A 15,461-nucleotide genomic window follows, 5' to 3' on the forward strand; every position below is an offset into this window, starting at 1 on the left:
TGAGATGAGATTAAGATACATAAATGTGTATGTAGTTATTGTAAATAAATAGATAAATACACCTGCCCTTTTTTCCAGACAGAGGATACAGATCTACGGTTTTGATAGAGTTAATTTTTTTTTTTCATGGATTAATAAAAGCATGCAGGTTACATAAACATCCAGTGTGAGGTGGTTATTAGCTGGATGAGGTGTAACAAATCAAATTATTATAACAATACATATTGTGTGAGTTATATATTTTGTATTGAATATAATACTGAATAGTTAGATTTTAAAAAGCCACACATAGTGCTGTTAGGCACGTGTAGATAGTCAAGACAGAAAACAGATTATATTTTTCGGCCGTGGACAACATGGCAAGGGGCTGTCAACCGTCTGTTCTTTTGTCGAAAGTCTTTAACCAGTCCATTTCAAGATTGACAAAAGAAATAAGAGGAAAGCAACCCGATTCTGTCTAAAGTCTTCTATCTTCTAAAGTCCACAGATTTATTTTTTTTTTATTTTTTTTTACATATTTGAACACCACTTTTGACAACATATGTTCATCTGCTAATCTAAAAATGTACTTTATAAAATATACATCTCCCAATCAAAGATTTTCCATCTTGTTCCATGGTTAAACATACCAAAAACGAACAAATGTTCATGCAATCAACATTTTTTCCCTTTCTTAAAAGAAACCCCCAAAGCAAGTATGACAATGAGTTTGCAAGCATGATTGTGTAATATAGTTTCCAGGTTGCTTTCATCCAAATTAAAAGTTGAATGCACACAATCCATTCTTCCTATAACATTAGATTTTCATTAATGTTTCCTTTCTTTCATAAACACAAAACTTCACCACTTAAACTAACAGCATTTTTTTTTAAAGTGGACACAGGCTTTTATTTCTAAAATAATCTAAAGTGTATTATTTATTTTGTTTGAGCCTCAGACAGAATTAAACAGGGAAATGACAATAAGATGGTTCTAAAAAATAATAATAACTACATGAAATAAGTTGTGGGCCAAACCACTAGACAATGGAACTGGAACTAAATAATACTACCCCCCCAAAAAAAAAGAAGAAAAAAAGAGAGAACAAATCAGTTTTAAAAAAAAAGAATTAAAATTAAAGCACTCAGGCAAAATGTAGAAGCTACATTGATTTCACTTTTTTTTTTTCATCTGTTACAAAAAAAGGCAGAGGGGTGAAATGAACAAGATGCTTCCCCTTCCCTCTGAATGATCATTTTTCAGTGTGCAGGTCAAGTGTGAAATTAAGGATTGTCTTCTGCACCCCTCGGACAACCGCTGCTGTTTTTGAAGAGTCTTATGATGTAGACCATCCTTTTTCAGGAAGCGTGGCTGTTGCCTCAGAGCCTGAATGTTATTGTTCTGTGTTTTTTTTTCCCCTCAGAAGCCTGAATGCAATTGCAAAGTGATATTGCACTATACAGGAGACAAATCCCTGTGACAGTTTGATAACTGGCTTTTAAAAAAAGGCATTTATCTTTACTGCAAACGTTGTTGAGTTGTACTACTGCGCTGCTAAGACATTCAGTTTCAGGCCCATATTTACATTAGGATGCATTGCTCTACTCTGGCCACAAGAGTGCGCTAGTGTCACAGTGACTACGGGGGCTACGTCCGCCGCACTGTGGAATCAATTAACAAACACATACACTGCCACGATTATATCAAAACAAAGTCTATTATTTAAAATTACAAGTTAAGATCCTTTAAATATGTGAAATTGCACCCGTATGTGTTGCCGTGGTTCATTAAAACAGTCCTAAGGTTTGTATATATTTTGTGGACTTACAAAAGTCTCAATCATGTAACACTTGTTGTGCTGGTTGAGCCCTTTTTTTGTGAGAATAATAACACTTGCTCGACAAAATAAATAAATAAATAAATAAAACGTGTAAGCTCACATCCAAACACCAGCAGCATACTGGTAGGCCATCTGTAGTTATCTATCACACTAAAGTGAGTAATTGCACTCGCTCTCTGGCCAATTTGTAACATGGACGTCTGTGCAGAGGGCCAGAGAAGAGCCGTAGTGGTTGTTTACGGGGTGTCTGACTGATTCAGAGTCTCGTCTGAGCCTCTGTGATGTAGATCTCGATGCTGTCAGCGCTCTCCGTGGCGGAATTCTGGCGGAATGAAGCGGAGCGTTTGGTCTGGAGCAGCCTGCGTCGCGTCTCCAGCTTCTGCCGTTCGCCCAGGTCCAGCGATTTCTCCCGTTCGGGGACGCTACGTCCACGCGAGACCACCAGCATGCCCCCGGCCTCGGCTGTGCTGTCGGCCCTCAGGCTGCCCGTTATGCCACCGATGGGCTTCTTTGGTAATGGAGGTGGAACCTTCTTATCCTCCTGAGAGGAAGAGCGGGGGAGTGGCGTGACAGCATGGATGACCAATGCAGGGATGGACGGAACGCAGGGAAGGACACCGTAAAACGCACACGTACAAGCAGAGAGGATGAAGACCAGGACATATACGGAGAAGGGACGGCACCATGGAGTTGCAACACAAGAATGATTTTGGATTAGTGTTTTTAGGATGAGCATGAAATTGTGGAAGCAGCAGACAGTAAAAAGAAAGAAAACAGAGATATTAGTTACATATTTGTTAGGCTTTAATATCTCAAAGCAATTGAGCAGGTCTTTAGGCAGTAAATCAGCTGTTTTTCCAGAACATGCATGTCTTTTTCCCCCCCTCTAGTTTAGTTCCGTTTCTTGCTGAGGTGTTTGTGTGATGGCAGAGAGTTGTTGGGACCCAGCACACGAGTGGTTCTCCTGCCCGCTGCTGTTTTGGCACTGGAGTGGAGCTGTGCAGTGACTGGAGCAGAGCGGATCTCCACTCTCACCTTCTTCTCAGGAGGCAACCGCCAGCCCGAGTCCTTCAGCCGCTGGAGGTCCTGAAACTTCACTCTCACGTCCTCGATGGCTAGCTGGAGGAGGTCCCAGTAACCTGCCAGATCCTGAGTGGTGGGCTGAGGGTATGATGAAGGATCCTATGAGAAGAGTGGGGGATATTATAGAGTGCCGCAGGGAAGACATATTTTCGTAGGCCAAAACACAGGAATGATCTAGTATTTTTGCCCTTACAGCTCCATCATCCTGAAGTCAAAGTTTTTGGAATGAGTTTTTGTTAAATGCCTCAAAATATTTTCACATTTTACTTTTACGGCATAAAACACATAACGTCTATCCCCGTGTGATTTTACTTGTTTTGAAAATGGCTGTTGCTGAGAAGTGGCTAAATGGGTCTACGGAGTTTGTCACGGACATTAAATGCCCTCACACCGAACAGGGGTGCGTTTCCCATACAACATCGTAACTCGCTGCTTAACTACCATAGTATACATACATACATCATTGAGGAAATCAACTAGCTAGTCACGACTGTTTCCCGGAACCATATTGCCGCAAATTGGTCGTTCAACCACGTTAGTTAATGAGGTTACACACCTGGTGGAGTAATAACTTCTTTTAATCAATCTGTTTGAGATCGAATTAATGTAATATATTTTGCTATAAATTACGGACATGGCATCTGAGGACTGTTTCTCATTTTTTCTATATTATTTTGCATTATTTCCAGATTCAATCATGTGCTGTAGTAGGCCTACGAAAGAACGAGCCTGTCACTTTAAATCTCTTGACAAACTAAAGACATAAATGACACTTGTATGTATTCTAAATAAAGGACAGGTTGGAATGAATGTCAGCTTGCTTATTTTTCTCAAGATATGGATTTATTGAGTCCACATGCCATGCAAACTAGAAACTATGCTTCTAACCACAGGTCGAGAGCTGTCGTTCCAACCACACAACTATGCGATGCTGCTTGCGAATGTTCGTTGGAACTATGGTTTCGGGAAACACCGACTCTATGCTGAACTATGCTGATAATGACGGAACTTGCAACCATAGTTGGCTAACAATGCTTTTGGGAAACGCACCCCAGGAAAACTCATCTATTCAAAAGTCAGCTTTTACAGCCTAGTTGTGTTTATAATCGCGCTCTTGCAATTTTTTAACTATTATAAACTATTCTAACTCAAACAAAGGCTTATTGATGGTGACAGTAGACATGTTTCAATCCAAAGTTGTGAATTTAACTTGTGCCCAAAATGTGCCAAAAAATTAAAGCAGCGTGAAAGGAACAAAATAGTCACTTCCTGGGACATTGGCGGAAAATATCTGTAATAAATATGGAAGTTTCTGCAACTGGGGAAGTCACTGTGGCTCTTTTTCTTCCTATATTATAAATGACTTGCATCTCAGAGCGTGCAGACGAAACGCAATAAATGCTGTCATGTTATCTTGCGTTCAGTTGCCTGGTGTCTGGGAACTCAATCGCGTGAGACACTTCTGGGAGGGAATTAAACCAAATCATCCTGATGACAGACTTCGACAGATTTCAGAAGGATCAAACTAACATTTGAGATGCTGTGCAATGAAATTAGTTCACTGGTTAGTCCAGTTATCCAATCACATCCACTGTTGAGGCAAAGTCACGTGAGTTTTTTGTTGCGCTTCGAGGGATTTATTCGGTAAACGTGTTTTTATCGTAGTTTATGTACGTGTGTTCTTAATGGATGATAAATGTATGGTCATCTTGCCATTTCCATCCCAAAATGGGCATAAAAATAGCTGGATGGAAATGTAACTTTTAAAATCATGCAACTGTGGTTTAGTTATAGCCTATATATTTACTGAAGCTGATTATATTGAGACTTCAAAATTTGTAAAAACCTGTGCTCATTTTTGAACTTTTGTTTGGACACAGATCTTATTTTCAGCAATAATCCACAGGCCAATGGAAACATCCTATTGAGTTTTTGTTGAGGGAACAAGGCTGATGCTAACTTCTGGATTGGCCTTGTAAAATATACGTCATCACTGCAGTGCTTTATTTAGAACACAGAAAGAGACATTTTAGAGCAATAACTTATATTGAGTGTATAGCCATTAGTGTTCTTAAATCACTTCATCATTTTGGTGAATCAGTTCATTTAAACAGTTCAGTTCAAACAGATTACTAAAATCATTACTAAAATGTAATTTTTACCAAAAAAAAACTGTAAAAGGCTACAATAAAAACGTGTTAACTGCAAGATTCCTTAACTGTAAATAGTTAAACATTATGCCAAATGTATGATGATTTACACTTTAAAATAAAAACTTAAGATAAAGATAAAAGGTAAGTAAGGACGTCTTCCCTTTTATCCACAACAGAAAGAGTTACAAAGCACTCACCACACTCTGTTGGCACATCCTAAAGAACTGCTGGACTCTTTGTGACATGAGCATCTGAGCACTGCCGACAGCTCCTCTGATGAGTTCCAACACTGAACCACAAAACAAACCAATCAGAGGGACAGCATTTAAACTGAAAGAACTGTGGGCAAACCACAACATATTCAAGATGAATGTTTTGGGGCTTAATATCTGCTCCAACCATCTCTTCTGTTATATTCCTCACTCACCGTCTTCCGGCAGTTCATTCGTCTCTGACTCTCTCTCAATGTTCTGGCACCATCCCTCCATCCTCTCTACTTCTGTCTGCAGGAGCCGGAGGAAGAACTCTCCATCCCGTAAGCAGGGTGAGGCTCGGCCCGAATCTGGGAGGCTCCGGGGGCCCTCGCTCCAAACTCCCACTCCGCGCTCGGGGGCCAGAGGCAGAGGGGAGTGAGAGCGGGGCAGGGCCCTCAGTTCTGGAGGGCCGGGCTCGGTGGTGTAACCGCTGTGGTAATCCTCACGGTAGGCCCACTGGCCCTGTGTGTGCACTGTGCGGTACTCTGCAAACTGACCGGCCGATTCCGGTTCAGACGAGTGCCGCTGGAATGAGCAGCCAAACTGCAGGCCCTTGTCTTGAGTGGGGACGGTCAGCCCACCAAAACCCTCAGTCTCAAGATCAGCCTGGACACTCGCTGTCACACTGTTGGAGCGTTTGAAACGGGCTCGTCTGGAGCAAACAACAAGACAATTCAACTCAAATGTAGTGGTAGACCGATAGAACTATATGTAGTTACTGATATAGTGATAATATTTACCGCATTTATGGTCTAACATTCATTACCACAAAAATAATTTCAACTTGTCCCTTGTTCTCTTTAAACAAACCAAGAAATGAAGTTGCAGTGCGGCACTTACAATGGAAGTATATGGGGCCAATGTATGAAGGATTTAAAAGCAGAAATGCGAAACTCATATATTTACAAAAGCATTTACAATTCTGTTAAATTTGTGTATTATTTGAGCTTTAAAAATCATAATTTTAGGGTTTGTGGCGTTGCATTGTCATAGCAACAAAGTTGTAAAATTGGATGCAACTTTGCAGAGAAAAGGTTAGTAAGCAATTTAGCACACTAAAATCACATTAACACTCATATTGTTTACATCTTGTGGCTATACTATTGAAAGTATTTTAATGTGTACAGATTTCCCCCAATCACTTCCATTGTAAGTGCTGCAAATGTAACAGTGACTATAACAACCGTAACTATAAAATGAACGGAAAATTAATGACGCTTAGAAATTGTTTAGTGGAAATCAACATTATGCGAAATATACTGTTGATTGAGCTTGAACTAATTAAACCTAAACCACGCCTTTAATAAATGCCAAAAATAGCCTACATGAAATATGACCCCAATGACTTCAAACCAATAGTTTCTGCTAAATCAAGAAAGAGGCTGACAATGGTAATTAATGATCAAAATGCACAAAGCTAATTCACGGATGAGTGACAATGACATAATTTCACAGGTTTTGCAGTGTTGCGCAATGGCTGCCTAATTATACCCTCTCACCTCACTCTGTGTTCCTAGCACGTACACCCACTGTGTGTGCGTTTGCTTGCGTGCCTGCGTGTGAACCTTGCACCTGCACCCTTTTGCTCATCTAACACTGTGAGACATTCACACTCCTCACCTCAGAAATAAACCAACCACCCCTGACAACTTTTTCACCAATTTGGAGAATGAAGGGAAATATAAGAGAGATATTTAAAGAGCCCATAAAAGCTTTTAGTCTTTGTCTGTAGCTTTTAGTACATGTCTGTTAGATTTGAACTAATCTATAAGCAAGTGCACTGGTTCTCAACTGCTTAGATTTCACATTGGACATCAAGTAGGACCCAACACAAAGATGTTCTTAAAATCAAACACTGAAATATATTAATGTTATCTTAAACTGCATAGTCCCAACAACATACAAATGCTTTGGTTTCCAAAAATCTTGACAAAATCGAACATATTTCATATATATATATAAAAAAATTGGAGGATATATATATATAAAAAATTAATGATTGTGCGTTCGCTCACAAAAGTTTTGCGTTCCCCCAAGAAACTTTGCGTTCACTTGCAAAACTGCAAAACAGAGTGAATGCAATTTTTTTTTGGGGGGGGGGGGGGGGGGATGCAGAATTCCATTGCCAAATGATGAGAACTTTAAAAACAATATGTAAATTAAAAATTTCTTGAAAAACTTGCATTTAATCATATTTATTAATGACTATTCTTTTTGAATGAGGAATGAATGCAATCAAATAATTGGAATTAAGTATACATTAAACAATACTATATTTGTTACTATATAGCATTCATTAATATTATAAAATGTTACTGACCAATCCCATAATCTTTAACTACATGGTGTCATATGAACAACCAGTCAGTAACTGCTATGCTTAGTCATGTGTCTGTTTGATTCACTGAAAAAGAACACCATTTGAGTGCTGGCATTTTATTTACTTATTTACTATTTATAAATGGAATAATTCCTGACTTTCCTGAAACAGTAATCAGCTTCCAACCCTATTTATCATATTATCTATTTATCATTAAATGTAACACATGTAATATACATAGTTAAAAATGGACAGTCTTGCTCTTTCAGGAAAGATTAACAATGTGACTCATATTGCACTCAAGAGTGTTAATAAATAATTAAATGCTGTCTAGAATGGAAAATGTCTAATACCACCTGCCACCAACAATCAGTAGCAAGTAGCAACTCATGATCCATGTAAACAAAAGACATTTTGGCTCTTTAAAATAAGTGAGGAACCCTTCAATACTTCTTTGAATGCAAATACATTAACACAGGAAAGATAACTGCTATTCAATTCCATTTGTTATGGAAAATGTCACGGCATCTTTATACATCGAGAAAAATGAAGCTAGATCTACCTCTTGTCATCCTCCACCTGAACCCCTATGGAGTGCACTTCTCTCAGCGCTTTGCCTTCAGGGTCTGAGTCAGACAATGTCTCTGAGCTGTCCACCTGGAAAACACACAGAGAGACATTTAACAAAAATGTTGCACATGAGAGAGAGATCAGTCTGTATCCCTTATGGGATAGTCCCCTCTCATACCTGCACTGCGATAGAGGGTCTCCACTTCCTCCCTCGTCCTTCCTGTTTGAACTCCTCTCCTCCAGTCAGAGCTTTAGCTAGGGACATACTGTTCTGGGGCAGAGAGGCCGATTTTCCCAGGCTGCCTCCAGCCCGATCCCTGGATCCCCTGGGCCCCTCCAGTAGGTTGTCGGCCGAGCTGCTGTGTTTGGGTTTCATTGGACCAGGTCCACCAGGGTAGCCGATGCTCTGAAGGGCCCTGCCGTTCAGACTCTCCGCAGAGTTGCTGCTCTGTCGGATCCGCGTCGTGCTCCCTCCGAGGTAGTGCCCACCTCTTGAGGAACGGCCCCCGCTGCTCCCCGTCAGGTCCACTGAGTTGCTGTGCTGTCTGGGCCGGACCAGAACGGGCTGTCCTGTACTCTGGAAGTAAGCGTCCTGAGTAGACTCAGTGCTGCTTTGAGCGGTCACGGAGATCATTGGCTTGGACATGCGAGGGGGAAGAGGAGGGGGTCCTTTCCTGTACGGGAACACTAGACCGACAAAAGACAGAGAGGATTTGTTGAGACCTGTATTTAAATATATTATTCATTTGAAAAATGAAGGGCTGTTTACTCAAAACAATCCCCACAGAAAGAATAAAACACACTTTCTTTGAGTTAAGTCTCCACCGTAGAAGGGCAGTTAGTAAGGAGAACATAGAGAACTGTGAGGATGCAAAGACTTACAAAAGTACAATACCTGCAAAAGTCCTCAAGTTCTAGACCCATTTTTCTAGCTGAGACAAAACATGGACACACAAACATGTTTCCGGCACAATGAAAAAAAACAACCAAGACAAACTTGTAGCATCTTTATAGAGACACAATGTTCAAAATTTCATCCTCTGAGTTTTGTTTGACCATAACGCAAAATAAAAAAAAAAATGACGACTGTAAGCTTCTGCATCTAAAAGCCTGATCTCCTTAGTATCCTTAGAAATGTTTGCATAAAGTTTATAAAAACATTTCTACACATTTCGATAAATGCTGAAATGTACAATATGGACTAAAACATACAAAATTGGTGTATTCATCTAAAAACTTACCATTCTTTGCAAATTATTTTATATTTGTGTAGTTTTATTATTTTACCATTGCATAGATATTTTGAAACCTCTGATTATAAAAACAGATAAATGTACAGTGACAATATTTTTTTCCTCACCCAGACCTATAATATGGCTTCTGAAGACTGAGAACTGTAAATTGTAAAAGCATTTCAATTTACAGAATAGAGAGTTGTGAGAAATGCATACAGAATCAGATGCAAATATAGTTTCGTTGAATATAGAAGACAGAATCATGGAGAAATGTACATAAATACATTACAGCTTAAAAATTCCCAATCGAGAGTCATTCAAAAGCTTTAGACACATCCTCATGGCTTAAGTAACATCAGCTCGCACTCGCATCACACACACACACACACACACACACACACACACACACACACACACACACACACACACACACACACACACACACACACACACACACACACACACACACACACACACACACACACACACACACACACACACACACACACACACACACACACACACACACACACACACACACACACACACACACACACACACACACACACACACACACACACACACACTGCTTGAGAGCAGATACATGAAATTCAGTGGGACACACTCAGAGATTAAAGTAGTTTTAAAAAGCATGCCTAAGCCGTCCTTCCATCTCTCTTGTCCTCTCCTCATCCCTCTCTCTTAAAAACACTCACACTCCGGTGTGTATCATGAGTGTTGCCTTGGGAAACTGCAGATGGATGCTTTTGACACTTCACAAGGGCTTTAATAAATCTCCTGTGAGAGTCTCTACTCTAAACGAGAGAATAAGGGACAATGAAAAAAGATGGAAAGTCATCCAAATAATAGAGAGAATAAAATATCATTGCATTTACGACCATGCAGCGTTAATTTTTACACAGATTTTGTCTTTTGGCTTTTATCACATTAATTCATTTCAGTATTTCATTGACAAGATTAACACTGCCACCATAATCTTGACTACAACCCAAGGGATAGTCAAGGAGACAGATAATCTCAAGGGAGTTAGAGCAGTGTTTACAGTGTTTACTATGTAACATTTGTTTACAGTCTTGAAATACTGAGAGCGGAGAGATAGAAGGAAAGTAGTTTTGATCTAAATCCCTTGGCTGAAGTGCGTTTCTCCAGCAATTCCTATGAGACTGATCCAAAAACTCATTAAGTCTATAATCTAATCGCTGTGACAGCATGGAGACTAGGTATACCCACACATACATAAACACATGCTGATGACTCACCTGCTTCGCCCTTCATGCTCCCCTGTGGGCCCGACATGGAGAAGACAGACAGGCAGTCATCGTCCTGGGAGCAGCCAGCTTGGATGGCCCGTACGTAGCTGTGACTGCGGGTACGGAAGCATCCGGGTAGATCCAGTGCCTCCACAGCCTGTGATTCCATCTCTCCAAACAGGTTCAGACTGTCACTCAGCTAACACACACATAAGGCTCGTTCACATCAAGAACAATAACCCTAAAGATAACTATATTAGCCTCCACTGATATCGTTCTGTTTATTCTAGGCGGGTGCTTGTCTGCCGCTTTAAATTATCGAGCTTGTTACAGCAGGTTGGATTCTGATTGGCTGTCAATGTTTTCATCATTCATCAGCTGGATAAAATCGTTCTGAAAGTGATTCCAACGATAACGTTTCTCTGTGCCGTTATCGTTATAGCTGTGGTGCTATTCTTTAATATTGAGAACGATTTTTAGAACTATATCTTTGTTGTTATCTTTATAGTTATCGTCTTTGGTGTTAACGGGCCTATAACTCCGCATATGTTATGTCTCCGCATATAACTCAGACTGTTCATGCAACTGAACATGTATATTTTTCATGTATCAACTAATTCTGCACATTATTATTAAGCTCTGATTCAGGGTTATATCTTGTGATCAGAATATTATAATATTATTCTCAGAGCTGTAAGCACAAGTCTCTTTTGACTTAATTGGCCAATCAGTATTTACCCAGAACACCCTAACAAGCACCGAGTCATGTCCTAGCAACCAACAGAGCACCCAAGCCACCACTTAGTTATACCTTAGCGGTCACCCAAACCCCCCTAGGAACTAACTAGTTATGCCTTAGCAACACTCTAAAAATGCTAAGTTGTTTCAATCCATGTTTGGGTCAAATATGGCAAACCTAATCGTTGGGTTACAAAATTAATAAAAAAAAATTAACCAACGGCTGGGTTTGTCCATATTTGACCCAAACATGGACCCAGAACTCCATAGGTACCCCTTAGTTATGCCTAGCAATCATAGACTGTAAAAAAAGATGGACGACGCCCCTTCGCTCTCTTCCATTGACGAGAAGTGAAGCCACCATTGTCCCGATATGGCGCTGACATCTTGGGACTTGAGTCTGCACAGTTGCGATTTCGGGACCAGACATGCGCAGTAGTGAGCAGGAAGTAAAGCCGCGAAATCAACGTCCCGCCCTCACTCTCGCTGAATCAATCGCAAGCACACGCCTCTGCTGCAGAACAACCCATTATGTCGGTGTGAAATAATTAATTATAGAAATTTAGATATTAAATTTAAAGCTCCAATCTCCGCAGTCCTCCAAAGATCCCGAAAAAAAAAGTCTGTTGTTGCTTCAGTGACTACTTTGCTCAGAGAACCTGTCAGTCACAGCTGTCAATCATGTACGCCACAGCACCGTTTTTATATCATCAAATAACTAACTAAAAAAAAACTTATTTTAAAAACAAACACTTGACATTACATCAGCGTGATAAAAACTACAGTAAATGACAGAAACTATCTTTGGAAAAAAGATATGTGAAGTGTAATTTAATTGCGTAGTTCGTCCCATTGAATAACATGGGGAGGCGGGGTTTATGAGCTGTACTAGGACCGGTCACCGGGGGGCGATCGAGACGCTTTGGCTTCACTTTTCAGGGCTTGTGCGGCACGCTTGGTGTGAACACTGTGCATTGTGTGAGTGTGTTATACCTGAGCGCTGGTCAGAGAGCGTGTGTAGCTGCGGGAGCGAGGGTGGCCTTTAGGCGTGGTGCGGCTGTTCGGGTACACATCTGTGCACTGTTTACACGAGTACCTGAGGAGAAGAATACTCCATTAAAGTCTCAACTTGAACTTCTACTACATGGTAGTCCAAAATGTGCTACTTTTGAATACAGCAAATAAACAAACTGAAAATCAAGTGAGTACTGACTTGGATGTGGTGGAGGAGCGCTGGTCCATGCTGACGGACCGGCGGAAGGCTTCTCTCTGGGCGATGAGGGCTGATTTGGGTGACACTTTGGGGCTGCTGTCTGAGTCAGCGCTGTCGTCGTCGCCCATGGCCTTGATGTAGCTACCACTGCGCATACGCCTGCAGGGGATCTCCCCACCACTGTCTGACGGACCGCCACCACACCAGTCATCTGAGGGCACCTGCAAGAGACACATGACTTGTTGTCAGTCTGGGCTTTACTTATGAAACTGATGAGGGATATGGCTGTTATATATCAACACAAGAAGTTAATAATGACAAACTTACAGTTTAGACACAATATTGTCATTTTCTTAGAATTTTTTGAACGAATTGGCTGTAATGATTAATTGACTCAACCACCCAGACAGTCGCTTGTTTCTTTCATGAATGAATTTTTGTTTTTGAATGAGTCAGCTGAGTGAATTATTTAATGACTCACTCATTAAGTTTCATCACTTGTTTCGTTTCTGAATGAATCAATGTTTTTTAATAAATCAGATGAGTAACTTATTAAATGGATTTATGCATCCAAAATCTCTGAGTAGGTACTTAATTTGAATAATTACTCTGCGACTGTTTTAAAAAGTATGTTATATATAGTAGTATTAATGGGTGTAGTATGAATGAAATTCCGCCCATACTACATTAACATTTATGTAGTTGTCATTATCATGTGACCTACCAGCGTCAGTTGCATCACACAACTTCACTGACATTCACAACTCATTTCCCTTGATGCGCATTTCAGAATCTCACTGAAAGTAGCAAGTCATCCAGGTACTTTTCACTTACTGTTGAATACCGTGAATCCTTTTCACATTTTTTATCTTTCTATTTTTTGCCAACTAGGGAAGAATGCAATTTCGGATGCAGCCATTCACTTGCTTCATAGCTGAACGAATCAATGAATCAGATAAGTAAATGATTCAATGACCCACTCAAATAGACAGTCACTAGTTTTATTGTTGAATGAATCAGTGTTTTTAACGAACAGGTTGAGTGAAATGATTCAATATACAAGATACTATCTCAATATGAGAAAGTCACTTGTCTCCACCTATCTATGTAAACTGCAGGAAGAGTCACTGGAAAACCTCGCCACTAAATCACAGACTGAGAGTTAAAAAACCCAATGCTAAAAATGAGGACATAAACTAATGTTCTGTAAATAAATCCCACTGATATGAGAGAAAATGCAACTAAAGGTTTATGATTAATATATATATATATATATATATATATATATATATATATATATATATACAGCCTTGTTAGAGCTGTGGCTTTCTGGCTACAGCATGACCAGGGGGAACAAGAGGTTGAACTGAGGGCAGCTGAGTAAAATGAAATCTGATTGGTTGACAGGGATGAAAGGCACCAGCTGTACATTTAGAGCTGTCATCACACTCAAGAGCTGCCCCTCGGCTGGGGCAAGGACACAGTGCAGATGTGGGTAGATAGCAGGTTATGGAGGGGAGAGGAGAGATTATTTATTTTCATGAATTTTGCTCTCCAGAGCCATGTCCTTTTCTGATAGCATCGCTGTGTCTTATTGCTGTTTTTACCTCTGCATCTGCTATCTGTCACATATTTTGTACACATAAAATAAAAAAGTCTGTCTTACAAGCTGCACAGCGGCTTTAAGGTGGCTAGACATTTAATAACAGAACCAATAATTCTTTCAATTCATGGTGAAGTGAGACATACACAGGTCCAGTATTTTCTGTTTGACAAGAGCATGTTCCCTCTTAAAGGGGAGGGGACCTATTATGCAAAATTCACTTTTGCATGGTGTTTGGACATAAATGTGTGATGGCAGTGTGTGTACACAACCACCCAGCAGTGATAAAAATCCACCCACTCCTTTTTTTTAAAGTCCCATAAATCATAAGCAGTGTCTCCCAACGACCTGTTTTCAGAATGTGGCTTTAGTGACGTCACTAAAGCCACAGGCCCCGCCCACGAGTGTTGACAGACACTGCCGGTCTAACATAGAACCGTCCTGATCGAGTTCACAGCGAGTTGAGAGTTGTACACATCCGCCATTGCAGCACTGACGAGAATGTCTCCCAAGTGTTGTCGTGTAGCTGGATGTATTAATCCACATAGCTCTGTTTATTTACTGGAGCCATAGGCCTAATATTATTGATAATGGCAGTAATGAAAGTGAGAGTGCGCACTACATATACAGTTTACCAGTTTATTAAGCACCCCCTGAAAAGTTGTGTATAATATTTGTTTACTGTTAGTTGTAACGAGTGTTTTTTTGTACTTCGCTGTGTATGTTGATAATAATGAAAGGGAGAGGGAGAGAGTTTATGGATAATACTTTAATGTGGACTTCTTATAACGTTACAGTGTTTATTCAGCTCCTACAGTGATTTTCTAGAGTGAAATTGACGCTTCATCTTTTTTGTGATGTACAATAAACTTCATTGAACTCATCAGTATATTTTTACATTCGGACGCGGTCCGCTACAGCAGGCTTGTACTAATAGTGGATAAAAGAAAGATGGAAAAACAAGTTATAACCGTAATTAAACTAGACTATACCTGTCCAGTCTCCATACAGCACATATTATCTGGCTCTGTGGGCATTATTGTCCGACTCCGGGTCGAAATGAACACGGCTACTGAGAGTTTATGTTTTGATATTATCATTCCGTGAGATGAGATTATCCTGACACACGTCCTGCGAGCTCGTGAGGGTCCGCCGACTGGCCCGACAGCAGCTGCTAATTTGCATTTAAAGGGATACACACT

The 15,461-nt window shown here is 40.3% G+C and overlaps 1 protein-coding gene across 1 annotated transcript in view; it reads right to left on the reverse strand.

Annotated features, from left to right (window-relative positions):
- Nucleotides 1–460: 460 nt before the first annotated feature.
- The window catches only part of dlgap3 (discs, large (Drosophila) homolog-associated protein 3), a 212,969-nt gene continuing 197,968 nt past the window's right edge, over nt 461–15,461 (reverse strand). The window contains exons 4-12 of the mRNA XM_077196070.1: nt 12,657–12,877; nt 12,437–12,539; nt 10,715–10,904; nt 8,378–8,886; nt 8,192–8,286; nt 5,483–5,961; nt 5,253–5,344; nt 2,855–3,001; nt 461–2,360 (exon numbers count right to left, since the gene is read on the reverse strand). Of these exons, the coding sequence (XP_077052185.1) occupies nt 2,076–2,360; nt 2,855–3,001; nt 5,253–5,344; nt 5,483–5,961; nt 8,192–8,286; nt 8,378–8,886; nt 10,715–10,904; nt 12,437–12,539; nt 12,657–12,877 (2,121 nt within the window). The 3' untranslated portion in view covers nt 461–2,075. The remainder of the gene's footprint in view (nt 2,361–2,854; nt 3,002–5,252; nt 5,345–5,482; nt 5,962–8,191; nt 8,287–8,377; nt 8,887–10,714; nt 10,905–12,436; nt 12,540–12,656; nt 12,878–15,461) is intronic.

The sequence above is a fragment of the Siphateles boraxobius genome, unplaced genomic scaffold, assembly GCF_051911475.1.
Source record: "Siphateles boraxobius isolate OS27281-9 unplaced genomic scaffold, OSU_SipBor_1 35, whole genome shotgun sequence".
Lineage (NCBI taxonomy): Eukaryota > Metazoa > Chordata > Actinopteri > Cypriniformes > Leuciscidae > Siphateles > Siphateles boraxobius.